General features: G+C 40.7%; 1 protein-coding gene across 3 annotated transcripts in view; it reads left to right on the plus strand.

The window, feature by feature from the left end:
• Nucleotides 1–12,267: 12,267 nt before the first annotated feature.
• Nucleotides 12,268–19,211, plus strand: part of RBMS1 (RNA binding motif single stranded interacting protein 1) — a 143,020-nt gene continuing 136,076 nt past the window's right edge. For 2 of the 3 annotated variants that reach the window (XM_064718170.1, XM_064718172.1), the window contains exon 1: nucleotides 12,269–12,636. In XM_064718170.1, the coding sequence (XP_064574240.1) occupies nucleotides 12,562–12,636 (75 nt within the window). In that variant the 5' untranslated portion in view covers nucleotides 12,269–12,561. Of the gene's footprint in view, nucleotides 12,637–19,211 lie in introns of all 3 variants that reach the window. The other variant, XM_064718171.1, reaches the window with a different exon arrangement.

Here is a 19,211-nt window from a genome sequence, read left to right on the forward strand (position 1 = left end):
TCCCTGTACTTCTCTCATGACCAGGTGGAGATATTAATTTTCATCTCCAACAAAATGTGATGAAAGCATTAATTTTAAACAGATGGAATATATGTAAATTGGGCTTGCCTATTGTTCTCTACTTTTACCTTCCCTGTTTATACCATCTGTTCTGGGTCTGTGTTAGTTTAGATTGTAATCCTTTTGAAGGAAGAAATAAAGCATCTTATACAAAGCATCATTAATATGTAGCAAGTAATAATGACAATATAACTGGGAGATCAGTTAGTTCCTTACTATTATCATACCCTAGATGTTTTTATTAATGTTTGCCTTGTAATCTGCATATTTCTGGATTTTTTTCACTAAGGCAAATTATTTAAAGCATGTTTTCTGCTAAAATATTTACAGGACAAATATTTCTCTGCTGTTTCACAGTTTAATGCATGACACTATTGAAATTAAGGGGAAACATTAATTCAGGGTAGACTTGTGTTGGTTAAAATTTTTTTTGAAAGCATTCTAAGTTTATGCTTTCTTTATATTCAGAGACTTTCACCTTTTTTTTTTTTTTGTGTGTGTTAGCATTTATAATTGCCTGAGACTTCTTGGGCTTTGTTGGCACTGGGACTGGCAGCACCAAAGTACCCTGATAAGGGCTGTTTTGTGCAATGCTTCCTGCCTTGCCAAAGCCAGGAAGTGCTAACACCCCAGCAGAAATTTCTCAAGTTTCATGGCCCAAAGCTGTTCAACAAAGGCACTGAGCTTTCTGGATGCTAAATGCTAACTGAGCTGGGATTTTTTATGTTTGCCTGCCATTAGCACTGTGCCCAAAGTGGTGCCAGTTTGTCCTTTTGAATTGTTGGCTGTCCTTGAAGGCTAAACTCCTGTGCTTACTTAGTCTTTCAGTGGGACAACCACAGTTCTCCAGCTTCTTTGCAGTTTTTGTCCAATGCATCCCAATTAATTTCCTGGAATAACCATGAAATAAGCATCTTGGGAAGTCACAGTTTAGGCTGAGCTGGCTAACTCTTTATGGTGTGACCGAGGTAGGTCACTTGCAAGCAAGTTAGGGTGAGGCACTGTTCAGAATCTTCCACAAGTGTAAAACAGAACTGTCAAACATGATGGTTTGGAAAGATAATTACCTCTGTGCAGCTCTCTTTTCTCTCTCTTTTTTCTTTTTTTGTTTCTTGTACAAAAAATATTTCCCCTTGCTGTGAGTGCACAGCTACTGAGTAAAGGACAGACATCTCAAGGAACCTTTTTTAAGGAAGAAACAGGTTGTATGAATTTGGAAGTCCATGGCAAATTATTACTGTGAATACCAGTGCTGAGTAAAAATGTTTGTCCATAAGACCTACAAGAATCTTTTGTGATAGAGGCCTGATGGAGTTGTATGCTATGCTAAATGCAGAACAATCCAGTGGTTTAGAGTAGTGGTTTTTTTACCTTTATGTGTAAGACAAGACTTGATAGTGAGATCATTATATAATTTATCTGAGAGCACATCTTGCAACTTCTTTTTCTAACCCAACAAAATAGTGTTTCATGTTTCCACCTTAAGGAGAGACAGGTCTGGTTTTTTGTTTGTGAGCTGGTTTAAGGGAAAAGGGAAAGAAAAGATCCATAGGTATGAAGCTTGAAAGGGAAAACAGTTCTTTCTCCATAAGGTCTGCCCCTATCCCCACCTTTTTCATCTATAACTTTCAGAAACGAAACTCCAGATCTGCAGAACTCCAGAGAGAAAAGAGCCTGCTGGTATTCTTCCTGGAGAAGGGAGTCAATACAGCAAGACAGCAGACTATAAAAACAAAGTGACACAGAGGAAATAAAGCCTTTTTTCCATCCTGTGTGAGCTTAGGTGCATTTAAAAAAAACCCTACAGCTTGCTGGAATCCTGTGCTCCATCTTCTTTGTTGTCAGTCTATTCCCAGAGGGATGGAGTCCAAAGTCTACCACATCTGCTTCCTCTTTATGAATAAGCTCTTTACAAGTTGTCTCCTTAAGCCAGTTTTCTAGATAAAAGTGACACCTTATTCATTCATTTTTTCATAAATTGTAAGCATCTATATTTTTAAGATCCAAAGAACCATAATATTCATGACCCCTTATCTCTGATCCTTCAACCATTTAAACTAATCTAATGGGAAAGTATCAGAGATGGGGAGATAAACAGGGACAGCAGCATGGAAAGAGTTGTGCAAGTAAAAGTAACTGGATGACTGTCACACCTATGAAAAGGACTATTCATAAGAATTGGATCATCAGACACAAGGCAAGGCCAAATGACCCATGTTAAAAGATGTGTAATGCTTACCTTTGAGCAATAAAATAAATGTTGTTCATGAGAAGATACGATCCTTCCTAGGCAATTTTCTCAGCTTCCTGAGTGTACACAAGGATGGAAAAACTGAGACATAAAAATTGACTCTTGGATTTGAATCATGCATGATTGAATGGCAGACTGAAGAGAGGTCATTATGAAGGTCTTGTCTGTGAGCAGCTATGTGGGCAACTGTGACCAAAGCCATGTCTTACCTTTTCCTTTGACAAACTGAAGAGGCTGAGCTGAAATGTGAAGTCAAATATCAGTGTTCTTCATGCAGACATGTAATTTCTTTCCATTTTAACTATGCTGTTTTGAAAAAAAAAAGCTCCTCCCTGTTTGGAGGCCTTTTATTTATGCCTACAAGAATACACATCACACACACAAATGTGCTTAACTGCTCCCAGCTGAGTTAGTTCGTTCATATCTACGTTTTGCAAAAGAATTTTATACTGGGCATATGTTTTCTACCAAAATCTTCACCTCTTCATCCTGCTAAGAAACAAGTTGTTTTACTATATCCTGCTAAGAACATATTTGAACTGAAAAGAAAGAAAAAAATTGAAATTGAAATTTAAAGGACAATCTATACTTTTTAAAAATCTATGCTTTTAAAAGATATGGATTTTTTCCTTTTGCTGGTTACAAGAATCCAAGCACTGTACTAAAAGCTTTGAAATCTTAAAGTGGTCAAAATCTTGTATAAATACGTTAAAAATATATGGCAAATTTTCTTAGTTCTGTTAAATACTCATGTAAACATATAGTCAACAAGCATTCATTTCACTTATTTTAATTATTCAAATTTTTAGTTCTCTCAGATTAATTTTACTTCCTTTGTGGGTGTTTTGAATGCTTAATTGGATTCTGAGATGGGGAAAATGTCCAGGGCTGGTAAGAAAACACACAATCAGTAGCTTAAGAAACCAGTATTAAATGTATTATATGTGGCGACCATGATTAAAACAAATAGTATGAAAAAAAATATGAAAAGGTAGAAGAGCTTTCAGCATGGCCTGCTGTCTCTTTCTTTATAAATATAAATGAGAAATAAAGAACACAGCCTATTTTATTGTATTTTATTTTATTTAGCATTCAGAATGATGTTGTTGCATCCTTGCCTATGGCAGGAGGGTTGGGAATAGATATTTAAGGTCCCTTCCATCCAAACGGACCTTATGGTCCTTTCCACCCAAACCATTCTGTGATTCTGTCACCGTGGGGGCGTGCAGGCAGGCCAAAATCCGGCAGGTTTACAGGGATAGAAGCATCGGCTCTTGGAGAAGGAGCCAGGCAGGAGCGGTGCCGTGGGAGCTGCGGGCTGCTCCCTGTCCCCCTGGGAGCCCATCTCCCGCCTAGCCCCTCGCGGCAAGGAGCGTTTCAGCAGAGGGGCCAAGAGTACCAAGGCCGGGCCGGTGTTTCCCCGGCACCGAGCGGAGCCCCTCGGCCTCTGCCGGTACCGAGCCCGGGCTCCCGGCGCGCCAGGGGGCGCTGTGCCCGCTCCGCCCGGCCCGCCCGCAGCGGCGGCTGCAGCGCCGGGGCCCGGCCCGAGCAGAGCCCGGCTCACCGCGGCACGGCCCGGCACGGCACGGCCGGAGCTGCTGCCCCACAGAATGGGCCGAGTTGGGAGGGACCCAAGGATCATCAGCTCCCTGCTCTGCCCAGCAGCCTCGCCAGGAGCCGCCCCGTGTGCCCGAGCGCTTTGTCCGAACGCTCCCTGGACTCTGCGGGCTGCGCTTGTGAGCGCTCCCTGGGGAGCCTGTCCCAGCGCTTTTCGAATATCCAGCCCAAACCTGCCCTTATGTAGCTTTTCCCGTCACTGTCACACGGGGAAGGCTCAGCGCTGCCCCTTTTCTCTCCCTTGTGAAGAAGCTGCAGGCTGTGATGAGGTCCGAGTATCCAGGGCCCACGCGTTCTGTCCAAGTCACTGCTGCTCCTGCCTGCCAGGGCTGTCCCACGCACAGAACTGTGTGCGACACTCTGAAAATTCTGCCCTACAGCTGTTGTCACAGATGCTGACATTCCTTAGGTTTTGTAGGGAGTCTGAGGTTGTAAATGAACTACAAATTATAATAAACTAAAACTATAAAATCTTTGTGAATTCCTAATATATTTGGTAAGCCACTATTAAAGTATGAAAATCTGAAACTATAAATTCTAAAGATGATCGCAAGGTTTATCAAATACTTGCTAGTCTCTAAGTCCTCTGGGAAAAAGTGATTAATGTTCTTCATTGCTAGAGATGTGTTGATCACAGCTCAGACTTTGCCCTGTTTATTTACAGTTTTTAGGTCCCCTTGGAATGTATGTTTGGAGATTTAATGTCTTTATGTCTCCACTAGTGAAAATGGAAGCAAAAGTATTTTATATACATCAAATTATTTTTGAAAAGAGTCAAAATTCATAAAATGATGCAATAAATACTGCTCGCATCTGATAGAAATATTATCCCACAATCAGTGAGTACTTTCATAAGTTTCTCAGTGGATTAAAGCCCCAGAGACCAGAACTGCAAATGCAATATTTTTGTTTGGGTAGCTTTCCACCAAAATAAATACACATTGGTTTATAGAGAGTTATTGTGAAACACAAGACCTGGAAAGGTTTTTAAATGCTATGAACATTTTGCTGTCTATCTGAAACACTTTTTTGGTATAACAGTGTTTCTGACAGACATGAAATCCTAGGGAAGGGAAGAACTATATTCAGATAAGACTCATAATTTAGGAAACAAGACAGATATGAAACAGTTAAACCTATAGATGAGAATTCAAAGGTTTTTTTAGTGCATTCATTTATTTATGTTAGAAGCAACAAATTCATTAGGCTTCATTAGGAGAACTAGCCTTGGAATCAGAAAATCCAAAATTATAGGGGGTTTTTTTGTTGGGTTTTTTTTGTTTGTTTGTTTTTTCCCCTAATATATGTTGTTATTTGATTTCTATTGTTTGCAACAAAAATTATGTCCTTTATAATCTTGTAACAGTCACACAGACCTTTCTTATCCCAGTTTCATGTCTGTGAATGCACTAAAAAATAGTTTCAGAATACTATTGTGAAAATTAATCAAAAAAATACTGTAACATTATCACAGTAAAAGGATGGCTTATAAATATAATAAATGTTTATTATTAAATGCAAAAGTTTTTTATCTTCTCAGTCAGGAATTTGGCATGTCCTGAAACATCATAAAATGGACCCAGAAGAATCTCAGTTTATCAGATTGATACTCTTCCTCTATCAGTTTTCAGAAATAAAAAAAAATTTTAATCACCTGAAGAATACACCATAAGTGGGACATCTGCCAGGGCCTTGCTCTTGGTTCCACAGATTCCCATCAGCACTGGCATTGCTGTCTGCCAGACAGAGGAGAATAAATGAATTTGCTCAACTTTGCTTTGTCAATATTGCATGACTTGAGGACTATTTCAGCAGGGAGTGCTGGGGCTTACACAGCAGGGTCATCAGCTAGAATGAGCCACCCCAGCTTGCCTGAAGAGCTGGCATTTCATCTGGACCACAGAGATGGATCCAAAGCCAAGGAGAAAACTTCCATTTTTACAGGAGATCAAGGGTGCTGACACTTTAATGTTTTTCTGAATTATGCAGTAGGGACACATCACCTATTAGTTCTGACAATATATTGCACTGTGTTAATCTGCATGTACACAGGCGTAGTGTCCAGCATTTACAAATAGTCTGTAATAAACATGACAAATTATGAATGAAGCTCAACTACATGGACTAATTCAAAATGGCAATGTGGTCTGGTCATTTTCTGTGTAAAGAAAATCAAATAAAAACAGCACTGATAGGTATCTGTTGAGATAAATACATGTGAAAAAGGGGGTGAAAAAGGGGGTTCAAATGTTCAATAAAATGACTTATTCTCTGGTTTCATTAAATTACAAATTTAAGACATCAAAAATGTAGAACCTAATGATTATGGGTAAATAGCCTCTGCTTTTTGAATTATTCATGTGTTTTCTTAAGGAAAGAAAGCTCATGCAATTGTTTTCCTTATTCACCTTCATCATCCCTTATGCAATCATAATTTTTGAAGCCTTGAGGAGATTTCAGTGAAAGATGAAGTCACAGAGCAGAGGTCACAGCTAGGAATGACCCTGAAGGCTGCTTGAAAGTCAGTAGGTGGGAAAGGGCAAGGAAGCTGGTGTGCTGCTTGAGAGCCCCCAGGTGGGGTTCACCCTGGGCCATCTGGCCGTTCAGCCAGCACGTGAATTGAACCAGCCCACCCTTATGTGGGGCAGCTCAGGGCGTTGCTGTGTGTGATGGAAGCAGCAGGAGGAGTTTGAGACACTGGAAAGATTTGCTAGATGGTTTATAAGCTGTAGAAATTGTCTAAAATACAATTGTGTATAAATTGGAAGGTGGACATTTCATGCTTTGGAATAGTTTTATTCCAAAAAAAAGGAAAGTTTAGAGGCATTTAGGGTCATATTGGAATGAAGCCTGGATGTTGTATCCTTCACTTGCTTAAGATGTGGCTAAAGACAGTGCAATATGTCCCTAAAGTCTGCAGAAACACGATGGCTGTTGTCTGTGTTAATTAAACTTTCAATTTTTGTTTGCATGGCATGAAAACCCTGCATTTGTTTCAAATTATCTATAAATATTTAAAATCAATGGTTTGAATTCCATCAAGACCAACCATGGCTGGTTGGTCAAGCTGGTAAAAAGACATCCACAATTATTCTTATTATACTGCAGCCAAAGCAGGCTGGCCTTGGTGTTTAAGGAGAAAGGGGAGGAATCGCAAGTACTGCTCTGAAACTGAGATGAGAAAAGTGAAAGGGAATGTCCTAATGAAAGAATTGTAGCTGGTCAATATTTTATAGAGGTACAATTATTTTGTTCCTTGCTCATCTGCTTGCACAGTGAAGAGAGACTATTGCCAGAGAGACTCCAGGATAGTTAGGAGCTGTGTGGGATGGAAGTTTGTGATAAATAATATATGAACAGAAGTGGGATTCTTAACTACTTCCACCCTAGAGTGAGCATAGTCATGTAATACAACTCACTTTTGACATCAGTGAGAAGACTATTTGCATAAAATATGTATTAAAAAGATCTATACAGCTGGACCAACAAGAGGTGCCTCACAAGGTTTTATGGAGAATGCTGGAAAAAACCAAATCGCTCTTTGTATGCAATCATCTATGTTAGGTGGGCATCTTGGGGTAAACCAGAATACAGAAAATGGGGCACTTATGTTGGAAAAGATACTCTCAGACCTATCTAAAAATGAGGAAAAGATTATCACCCAAATTCATGGTGATATTTTTAGCTGCAAACACAACCTGGGCAGTCTGGAGGCATCTTTTGTGGGCGTGCATTGCCAATAGTGGAAGCATTGCTGGGTGCACATGAAACCATGAAAGAGGCAGCTCAAATGCAGAGTATGTTAAATGCTTGCGTGTTAGTGCCAGTTAAATACTTCACTTGCACAATCTTAGAATACTGTATAGCCTGTAGGTTTTCAGAAGTCAATTACGCTGCCTGCAGCTGTCAGGAGCAGCTGAGCCAGTGCAGTGCATGGCTCAGCTGTAAGGATAAACAAGGGCACGCTGCATTCAGCAGTGTTCCAGGGAAATTCTCTTACACCAGCACAGCTACTGTAAAACTACAGAGTTGTAGTCACTCTGTTGAAATAAATATTTAAGAATTTGCTGAAAGGGTTAATAACCACTAAAGCTAGAGAGCTGATTTAATTGATGACAACAATCAAGTGCTTTTCATCTTGGTGGCCCATGAACAATGGGCGTTTATTTAGCCTTTGTGCTTGAGTGTGGCCTAGTGCGACCCAAATTGAAGAGTCTTTCATTTGTGTTGCAAAGCAGTCAAGGCCCTGTGATGGGGCTAAGGGTGGCATTACAACAAGGAAGTTTTGCAAGCAATTGGAACAGTGTGTGTTGAAGGCAAGAAGTTTTGGTGGACAGCTTAAACCTCACTGCGTTTCTGTAGCCCTAACGTGCTGTCTGAGGATGTAAAATAGACTCTTGGTTTGTTAACATTTGTCTGTGAATTAGGATGCAGTACCTGGCCTCTCTGCATTCACAGCTGATGCACTGCCGCTGCTTCCATTTGCTTTAGTCCTTTTATGTGAATCGAACCCAGCAGATTCTTAGGGAGTGATTGTGGTGCCCTGTGCAGGCAAAGAATGGGGTAAATGTTTGACACAGTTTGCAAACAGAAGTAAGGCACAGGGTAATTTAGCGACTTGCACACCCTCTCACCCACATGCTGTGGTACATGTGGTTTCGAAGAAACTCAAAAAAATCTCCCAAAACTCAAGCTAGTATCTTAACTGGAAAAAGAAATCTTGTTCAAATATCCCTGACTGTGTCATTGTAATAACGATTTCAGCATAAACATGTCTGTCTCTTTCAGCTCAACCAATGCAAAGACCACAAATGGTGCACAGTACAGCAGTTCCCTTGGTTCCTGAAGTGAGTTGGTTTAAAGACATTTCCCTCCTATTCTGCATTGCATTTGACTTTTTCTGCCTTCGGGTAGAACTCCTGGTGTTTAAGTTAATCTGTACAGCATGAATGGGATTTCTCTCACAACACCGTTAGAGTCAGTGCATAACCAATGATTGGGTTCAGCTGAGTTGCCCTAAAACTCCTCTGAATGGCAGCACATGCAGCACTTGTCAGGAATTTGCAACAAGAACTCAACTGTGTTTTCATCGTGTTAGAAAATACCCATGATAAAGAAGTAATGTAAAGGAAAAACCCCTAGAATTCAATAGAATTTAATATTGTTTCATTAATACTCAGTGTACTCTGGCCATAGACAAAATTATGGAGTACTGTTTTCCTTAACATTTTGTAGGAAGTCAGCTTTTTACTCTTTTGTGTATCTACTTGCTTCCAGAACACATCTCAGTGTTTATCTTCCTTCTTAATCCTATACCTCTTGTGGTGCATAAATGGGGGAAGCATTTTAAATCTTGTGAGTATTTAGTCATGATGACAGGAGTTGGTACACCAGACGGCATAAATTATTTCAATTTAAAAGTTTTTATGTGCCCTTGCAATTAACATAAAATAAGTAATTAAATCCAAACATTTCCATTAGTATGAAAAGTTAAGAAATTAGTAATTTGATTTAAAGTTTCACTTGCAATGACATCCTGTCTGTATTGCACAACTTGCATTCATATTACTAAGTTGGCTGAATAATGAACATATCAAAAAGACAGAAGCAGAGATTGCCTTGTGTGATGTTAGATTTGATTATTTTTGACCCAAGATTTCTTCAATGATTAATTCAGTAAACACTTTGACGATAATTAAAAAAATACTCTAAGTGAAGCTCATGTAAATTATTCCAATAAAATAATTCTATATTCTAAGCTTTTTTTTATTAAAAAATGAGTAATATTTTCAAATTCTTAATGATCATCACTGGGATCACTGCACTGTTTAAAAGTTTGTAGTATTAAGTTGCAGGCTTAATTTTTTAATTTAATGGTAAATATTAAACTATGAATTTTGAACTTCTTTAATGTCAGTTTCACAGATATTCCAATGGAAGAAGATCTTTAATTAGAAAATATTCTGCTTGCAAATGGAACCAAATTGGTTTCATCATTACATTAACAGTGATACATGTTTGGGGATGAGATTAATCTTTATAGCAAAATACTTTGTTTGAGAAAGTTCTAAGTCTTTGCAAGGAGAGACTGGGAAGGAACTTGGAGATCAGCTTTAGCTGTTATGCTTGAAATCAAATACTCTCTTAGCCAGATTTGCTCTTTCATCACTTCCAGGAGCCGTTGTGCCAGAGTGCATTGCTGCTCCTCTTGCTGGCAGCCATCAGCCATTACCTATAACTTGACACAGTTAAGCTGGAGACTATTGCAGTTGTAAATGCTGGAATTATATAGGCTGCATTTCCCCTCTCCTATTTCCTGAAGTTTTGGGGGTTTTTTGTTTTTTTTCTTTTCTTTTCCTTCTGGATGCTTCTCTCCTCATTCAGGATTGCACAATGTACTTGTGACAACCACAGTTGCTGTTTACAAGAAAATGGATTCTAGGAAAACACTTTTAATTTCCAGATGTCTTCAGTATAATGTTTTCTTTCAGATCTCATTCTTTCCTTCTCCTCAGGAAAATCCCCACAAAGTGCATCAATCAGTCTTTATTTCTTCTTTTTTCTTGTTTTGTTTCTTTTAAAAGGAAACTAAGTGTACTAGCACCCGTAACCTGTCAGCTTATGAGAGGCCAGCACCACATTCTTTGTAGTTCAACCAAGAACTTCAGACCACAATTTGGCAGTTCTCAAAGCAGTCTACAACAGTATCCTCACGTATCTGGGCTGTAGTAACACATTTCCCCATGAAGTTCTGAAACTTAATTTCTGCTGTCCTCTGACAACGCTCTACCCTGGAGCCACATTACCTGGCATTCTTTGGAGATAATTGCTGCCTGTCTGCTTTTTCCACTGCATAAACGCCAGTAAACAGAAGACAGCTGATTTTAGCCATGGCCATTTCAGCTTCTCCAGATGCACATTCTTAACCCCCTCAAATACCTGATATTTCTGTTCTGTTCAGCTTTCCTCTGGCTTTAATTTTTGTCCCTCTCACAGAAGACATTACCAACTCCTATGTTATTTGTGTTTCTCCTTGTTTTCATAGTCATTCTAGCAGTGTGCTGACAAACCAAAAACCACCCCAAAACAATACAAACAAACCCCCAAACCTAACCAAAACTCAAAAGCTCCCATGCCTTTTCTGGAGAAAACGCCTTCTCCCAAAGATGCCACTAGTACTTTAATCTGTGTAGACTGCAAAGTGTGTACAATTCTCTTCCCTGGAAAGAAAAAACCCCAAACTTTTAAAGTGATCTTAATAGCTGGCAAGGAGAGCTGCAATGTCATTTGTGTAATTGTCCTCTGCTCAGCTGGAATTTGGAAGACTGTCTGCAGTTACCTCTCATTGCTCAGCCTGCACCAGGGATTCATGGCTGCACAAAGGCTGCCTTTGCTATCACCCTGGGATGCCTGTACATCCTTCAGGTTTTTAATATTTCTTTCCGCTATTATCACATTTAGTTTGGCTGATGTAAATAAAACCAGGAGTTTTGGTGGGCCTTATACACGTTTTAGTAATCAAACAGTGCTGCAATACAAAAACGATTGTGATTAGTGTGACAAAGAAATGGCATCTGCTTAATGCTCTGAGGATCAGCTTATCTTTGGTTGAAAAGAGATGGATTTGTCAGAAGTAAACCACTGGACTGAGTTTTTTACACTCAACAGTAGAGCATAGTATGCTGCCAGTCCTAAGTTCTAATGTTCAGGAAATCAGCTGTCTCAGAGAAAATATTCAAGTGAAAAAAATATAGTTATTACTGTCTAGAACAGGAATGTTTCCTGTTGGAGAACTCAGCACCACTGGCTGAAGTGCAAATTTAAGAACGTGCAATGGGGCAGACAGAGAATTTGGTCTGGCGTTGTGGTTGCTGCTCTGTAAATGATTTTAGCACTGCAGTCTCTTCTGCTCCGGCAGATAAACGCACCCTGTACCGTCAGGCGGAACTGAAGCCAAATTTGGTTTTCCAAAATTGTACCCAGTTTTCCCCTCCAGCTTGTGCCCTGCACCACTGCTCAGCAGCGGGATGCACAAAAGAGGGAAGGCGATAACAAAGCACAGCCAGGCTAATTAGGTCAGAGCCGAGCCGTGCGCGATGCGGCCACTGCAGCCTTCCTCCTCCTCCTCTCCTCCAGAACGTGAAAGCCCCGCTCCGCTCCCGCCGGGCACCGCAGCTTTCCCCGGCGCTGGAGCGGCCCTCGGCCCGAGCGGCGCCCCCCGCCCCGGGGCTGCCCCGCCGCGGGGCCACGGCTGGGGCTCGCCCCGGGGCCGAGCGGGGCTAAGCGCCTCCCCTCGCCCCCGTCCCCCGCCCCTCCGCCAGCCCTGCCCCGCCGCCTGGCACCGCCGCGCCGGCCCCGAGCGCTCCCCGCGCCGCCGCTCCGCTGCCGCTGCTGCTCGGCCCGGCCGGGCGGGGACTTGGCAGGAACTCCCGGGCAGAGAGCGAGAGTGCCTGCCCCCGCTCCGCTCCGCTGTGGCTTTTGGGTGGAGGAAGGTCTGAGCTCGGCCGAGGAGCAGCAGCAGCCGCCGCCGCCGGAGAGGAAGAGGCAGAAGGGGAGAGAGAGAGACGGAGAGGCGGCTGGAGCCCCCCAAAGTACCCCCCCATCCCTGCACTGCAGGCTACATTTCCAGCTTCATGGGCAAAGTGTGGAAACAGCAGATGTACCCCCAGTACACCACCTACTACTACCCCCAGTATCTGCAGGCGAAGGTAGGGTCCGGCACGCCGGGCGGCGCGGCGGGTCTGGGGCTGGCCCCGCTCCGGGCGGCCGGACAGGGCCGGGCCGGGCGGGAGCTCCGCGGCTGGGACACGGCCCGGGGGAGGCGGGCAGGTTGCACCGGGGGACGGAGACAGGAAAGAGCCGGCAGCCCCTTCCTGCCGCCCGCCGCCGCCCCGGGAGCCCCCGCCGGGCTTCCACCGCTTCTCCTCGCTCCCGACCGTGCAGCCTCCGACCTGACTCCCCTCTCGCCTTTCCCCTCCCGCTGTCGGTCCCTCCTCTTCCCCGGGGCTCTCGGCGTGTCTCCTCCTTCCCAACCACGTCCTCGGCCACCCCGCCGCAGAGCGGAGCGCTGCGGGCCGCGCTCCCGCTGCCTTCGCCCGGCGCAGCCCCCGGAACGCGGGCAGAGCAGCCAAGTTGGGCCGGCGGGGGCTGCCATGGCCGTGCCTCAGCCGCGGCGGGGGTGCTGTGACATCCCCGGGGGTGGCAGGGCGTGCTTACTGCTGCGATGGAGATGGCCGTAATTCCAATTAAATACGGGCACTGGGGAAGCTGTCGGATTCGGGCGGATACTCATTGTCTGCGGAGTTGGACCTTTGTGAGCTGCCACCTCACAGTTTTCAAACTGGATTAAAAAACGCATTGAGGGTCCAGGTCGTGATGATTAATGTATACGGGTAGCTGCTGTTTATGGGGATACTGATGTTAGTGGTTCCTGCGGTGGAGTATCTCCACCTTTTTCCCTTTCTCCTTCAAGTCTTTAAGGGCAGCCAGCCCCACTGCTCTAGAAGCATCATGCTGCAAACTGGCAGATGCAGAGGTGGTTGCATCAGCTGTCTGGAACATTTAGCATAAGCCTTTCCAACCACCAGTGACACTCCTCACAAATCAAAACAGACCCATATGAGGCTTCCATGTGTGAACTTTTTTTAGAGGTTATTACCGTGGTGTGGGTTTGGTTGTGATTTTTCTATTTTTTTTTGCTATTGAACTGTCTTGCCTCTTTGGCAATCACAGGAAAGAATTCCCTTCCCTTTATCTGCACACTTGATAGGCTCTTCTTTTTATTGTGTTTGTATTACTGTATTGTGAAATGTATTTTAGACTGCTTGGCTGAAAAATAAATTCCATTTGACAGTCATGAGACATTTTACAAGGCAGCAATGAGGAGGCTTTGAAATGTGCTTTCATATGTACAGAAATTGATAGAAATGTGACGAAGGTCTTTGGGTGATTTGAAATGACTAATCTGTTAAATGTGTAATCGACATCAGGCTAAAGATGGACAGACTATAGCCATTTAAAGATTTAGCTGCAGAGTAATCACTGCAGTAACTGTTTACATATATATTTAATATATATATGTGTATGCATATATTTAATGCATTATTTTAAAGAAAGGTGGAATGACTAAAGGACAGCCTTTTGCATCACATGGCTGTAAGACTGTATGTACATTCTCAAATGAAACAAATGTCTTTATGCAGAAACTTTTACCCTCATGGTTTTGTGTGGCAATTGTATGTTACAAATCAAGTACATAACGTGGAATATATATAAAGCAGTATCACTTGGCTGCTTTGACCTGTAAATAATTGAAGAGGGAGATAAACTCTGATAGCTTATAGTAGTTAGTAAAGAATGATCCTAGAAATCCATGATCCTATGAGAAGACATGATGGACTGTCTTTTGAAAATGTTTCCTGTACAGATAATTTAATATTGATTTGTTTTACAGTCAATGACATCTTCAAACTGCCTTGCAGTCTTTGCTATAAAATTATACAGCCTCAAATTACATTGCTCTGTTTCAGCAGAGAGAACACAGAGCCATTTGACCTACACACATGAAATGAAATATCTGAGATCCAGTGAAAGTTTCCTGTTTTCAGAGATCTTGATTTTATTAAAGAAATAAAAGAAAAATAGGTGTCTTCTTGGTATAGATACAGGGACCAGTGACTGTAGGTTTTGGTACTCAAGTATGCAGAATCCAGTAACATAAACAATCTTCCCACTGTGGATCCCTCTGGACACGTAGAAATATTCATTTAATTCATAGTTTTTAGCTGTTCTGTTCTTTGGGCCCTAAAACAGCTCACTGTCCACTCTATGTCCACTCTTTCAGTAATTCTGGAGATATCTTTGGGTTTTGTTAAACACAAATGATAACAGAGGTGAATCGCCTTTGCTGAATGAGCAATGGGTAACAGTACATGATTATACTGGGGGAGGTAGGAAAATCTCCTAAACCAGAAGTTCTGCTTCTCATCTTATCCTTATTTAAATAAAGATGGAAAATCTGCTGACTAATAATCTGCAAATCAATAACTAGGAAGTGACAGGAATTTCTTGAAGATGGAGCACTCAAAAATACTCATTAGATAAATTGCATACATTCCTAGTGGCTCTTTGGGTTAAAATGTTGATGTGGTCAACTATTTAAATTGATATTAATATATTACAGATTTTAAAAAACAGATTTTGTATTTGACTGCTATGATCTTCACAGTCTTATTCATGAAGTATTCAAGCTGGTTCAGTGATATATTCTGTGAGAAAATATAAACATTTGCTGTGATTCAGCACTTCCCTTCCTCTAGTCTTAGGGAAACTCAGAATCAAAAGAGATTAGTGAAACCATGGACTTAAATGAAAAGAACAAAATTACCATTGGAAGAAGACTTAAAATGAAATATCATTATGGCAATGAAAACAGTTTGAAATGGCTATAAGCTGAAGCTTGTATAACCTTCATTTTTAGGACAGCTTTTACTCTGGAATTATATGCTTGATATATTTGGTAAATTTTGTGTCTTCTAATGAGTGTATGTTTTAGGACAGTTCCTGTATTGTAGCATTGTATGGCTTGTCAGAAAGCATCAAAATATTTTCCAAGTTCAATGGACGTTTCTAATGGTTTAGGTGCTTTCTTTAACCATATTTCTGTAACATTGCTTTTCAAGTTTCAACTCAGTTGTATCTAATTTCTGTACTTGAAGCTTTACTTATAATTGAGAGATTTTGTATTTCAGCCTTTTGGAAAATTATTTCATTAATATTTCATGTGTTCTACTAGTGCTTAAAGGCCTGTCTGCCCAGGAGTAAAACCTGGCTGTGCCAGGCAAAGTATTTTAACATTTAACAAGACAGACTACACATAAACAAATACAAATGTGTAGAGGCATGTTTAGGCCACAGTCTGTTTGCTTTGGTCAAGTAAGAAATAAAAGTGAGTCTATGTTTTGTTTTTCCATATTGAATGGAATTCAGGGTCACAATGCACACAACAGTTTACAACTAAATTGTGACAACTACCTGTATTACTGGTATTCCCTTGGAGACTAATGTGGCAATATGAGTAATTCCACTAGTAGGCTTCTGTATCATAAAGGAAAGTTCTTTGTGTAAGACAGGGTTCATGGAAGATGGCAACATCTCCTATAGATAGCATGGCTTACCTAAAATGTAAGCATTTAGTAATCGTAGATAATACCTGTGTGATACTTGAATTCTAGTTATTTTGTATGCTATTGGGTAACAAAACCTAGAACTAATGAAGTCTTGTGAATCTTGCTAAATTATCTTCGAGTGGGCTTTGAACTTTATCATTTGGTAGCTGCAAAACTGCTGCTTTGGCAGCTCTGAGAAGAACCAGTATTTCTAGAAGTTGTGTGGGTTTGTAGGCAGGACTGTAGATTGATATTAACTGTAGTGAGCAGGCAGATTCTGCCATGACAAAACCTTGTTCTCAGGTTGATGAGAGCAAACTTTAAAATGGGAACACTTAATTTTTATCCAAGCCTGTTGATGGCAGAGTAAGAAGGAAATCAGTTAACATTATTAAACCAAGTAGACTTGAAATTGTCTTATCAGCAGACACTGCATAAGCTGCAGTTTAGTGTCAGTATATGAAATTAATAGACCGATGTAGAACCTTCAGCTTCTAAAGCAGAACAAGTAGAACCTGCTAATTGTTTTGCTGCTTATGTGTACCTCAGCACTGCATTCCTCACCAAGCACAGGTCTGTCATCCTTTAAAAAGTTTCAGGAGCTTTTGAGCTGATTTTCATCAGTATCAATGATTACTAATTCTGATCACTTTAGTTAGGTTTATTCCATATGCACTAAGACTGCGAAATCTGTACATAGTAAAAGACAAATTTGCAGTAAAGGAGAGTATGCATGTTTGTAAGGTTGGACAGAAGCAATTTGCACATTTTATATTCTGGGAAGTTGTGTTCATTGTCCCTAGTTGTGAGCTCTTGGCTGAGCTTAGGAATTCACTGAAATAAAAGCACAGGTTAGTTGCAGGCAAGCTTTTTGTCTCCACGCAGTTACCTGATCCCATTGTCCTCCTCAGCTTCTTGAGCGTGTTCTCTCTCATTCCAGACAGGCTGGAGGTTTATTGTGCAACTATGTAGAGAATTTCTTCCAAAAATGAACTATACTGTGGAAGGGAAAGAATTTTAAAAATCTACCAGTTTTAATAAAAACTTGAGCATTTTGGTGGTAAGATAATCCCTCTGACTCTATAGAATTATTTCAGAGGATGGAAAATAGAGAGAAATGAAGAGTATTACCTAGAAAGAGCATTTTCTGTTCTTCCAAACATCCCAGTCCAAAACTGAGAACATCTGTTTACATCCATACATCAGACCAGTAACTTTTTTGCCACTGATCACAGTGATTGTTCTATGTAATTCTTCCAGCCAGCTTGTTTTGTGAAGGGCATCTCTATCCTTGTCCCAGTTATAGCTCCTTTGAACTTCGAAAGTTTGGTTCAGGTAGCCTTTGATGAAATATGCTCTTTGTGAGATATTTCTAGAAACTCTTGCTGGAATAATGTTTGTATATTCAAAAGCCTCTCTAGAAATGGGTTGAGCAAAGTTCATGCAATGTTCTGCAAGAGTTCATATCACGTATTTTTGTGTACATCATTGTAACTCTCTAAAGAATTCTGCTAAAGGAACATGAACTGTAGAAACACTTCACACCACCATTATCTCGAAGACTGGCTTAATTGAAGTCAACATGAGTCTGGCCTTTCATTTCAAATAAGAAAAATTTACTAGAATCTTGATTTATTATTGGGTTATGCTGATCATGCTTAATTTGGAGGTGATTTGCAATGCCCGGTGGTCACAATCTTCACATCAGAGGAGCAAAAGTTTAGGGAGGGCAACTTAGTGTGTGATTGGGGCTGGAATCAAGAAAAAGCACCAATGGCATCCATAAGGTGTGTTAATTTTGCTTTTTTTTTTCCTAGGGATTCTGTTAAAAAGTTTTTAAATAGCCACAACTTTCCTCCCTGAATCCAACCTCCTCATAGAGAGGGATGGTGTATATATATATACATATATATGGCTGAATTTGCGGATGACAAAGTTAAAAATATTTTCTCCACTCAATCAATGATGGAAATTACAGGTTCTCATTAGCTTTGTAGTTTCCAGAACTTTGAGACTAAACTCATCCCTAGAGTACCCCATACTTGGGGCTTAATTTGATACTGTGTGACTTGCGTCATTTAACAAATGTCAACAAAATCTTGGTCCCTCTTTGTGATTCTGTAGTAACTTTACTGCAGACATATGAGCAGATCCTGAATCTGATGGTCTTATGGGACTGATATTAACAGAAAAGTGATAAACCTACACATGACTTGAAATAGTCTTGAGACATTTATTCAGGGCTGTTTTCCTTTTGTATTTTGATTGTTAACCCCCTCCAGGCACTGGGTTTGCGAATGTGAAGTTTACAACCAGTAGGTAGGCAACAGCTGTAAGAAGCCAGAATTACACAATGTCTGATTTGTGCTGGTGTATTTTCTAGCTTTACTCTCAGCACAGGATCCCAAGGCAGTCATGAAAGGTGTGCAATAAGTTTGTGTGGGGAGAAGCTAATTTTCTCTGTATAAAACAGTTCTTTAAAGTATGTTTTTTTCAAAACTCAGCTGGTTCTCTTCATAATGATAGTAGGGTTTTTTTTCTCATTACTTTTAGACCAGAATTGAGCATGCTTCTAAGTACTTTGCTTCTTGTTAGAGCATAAGTCTCTAGGTCTCAGTCTCAAGGATGAAATTTCCTTAGTAAACTTCTGAGCTTCCACTCAATGTTGAAAGAACAGAGAAAAGGTAGGCAAAATTATTCATGTTTTCCAATGAAGAATAATACAAAGTAGTAAAGCATTGTTTTCTATAAAACAATGCCTTTAAGAAATATATCTTTTTAGTACATACATCAAAAAAACTCCTTGGACACAATTTTTCATCCACTTTGAAATCCAAGTAGCAAAGTTTGAGCTATCAATGTTGATAGTAGATGCATCATTTGGAAAGGTAATTGATGCTACTAATGCAGTACTCCTAATGAAAGAAATGTGATTGTGATAGTAGTAAAGAAGTTTGAACAAAGGTGTAGTAATAAATTGGAAAGTATATCTTGGTACAGTTACATATTTCAGTTTCAGTCTTCCATAATCAAGAGCGATTAACAATGATTTTAAAAAATAGGTTGTTTTTCATTAAATTATGCTTTTGGTTTGAGAAATAGTCCATTGAAGATGT

Source organism: Zonotrichia leucophrys, chromosome 7 (assembly GCF_028769735.1).
Source record: "Zonotrichia leucophrys gambelii isolate GWCS_2022_RI chromosome 7, RI_Zleu_2.0, whole genome shotgun sequence".
NCBI classification, from domain to species: Eukaryota; Metazoa; Chordata; class Aves; order Passeriformes; family Passerellidae; genus Zonotrichia; species Zonotrichia leucophrys.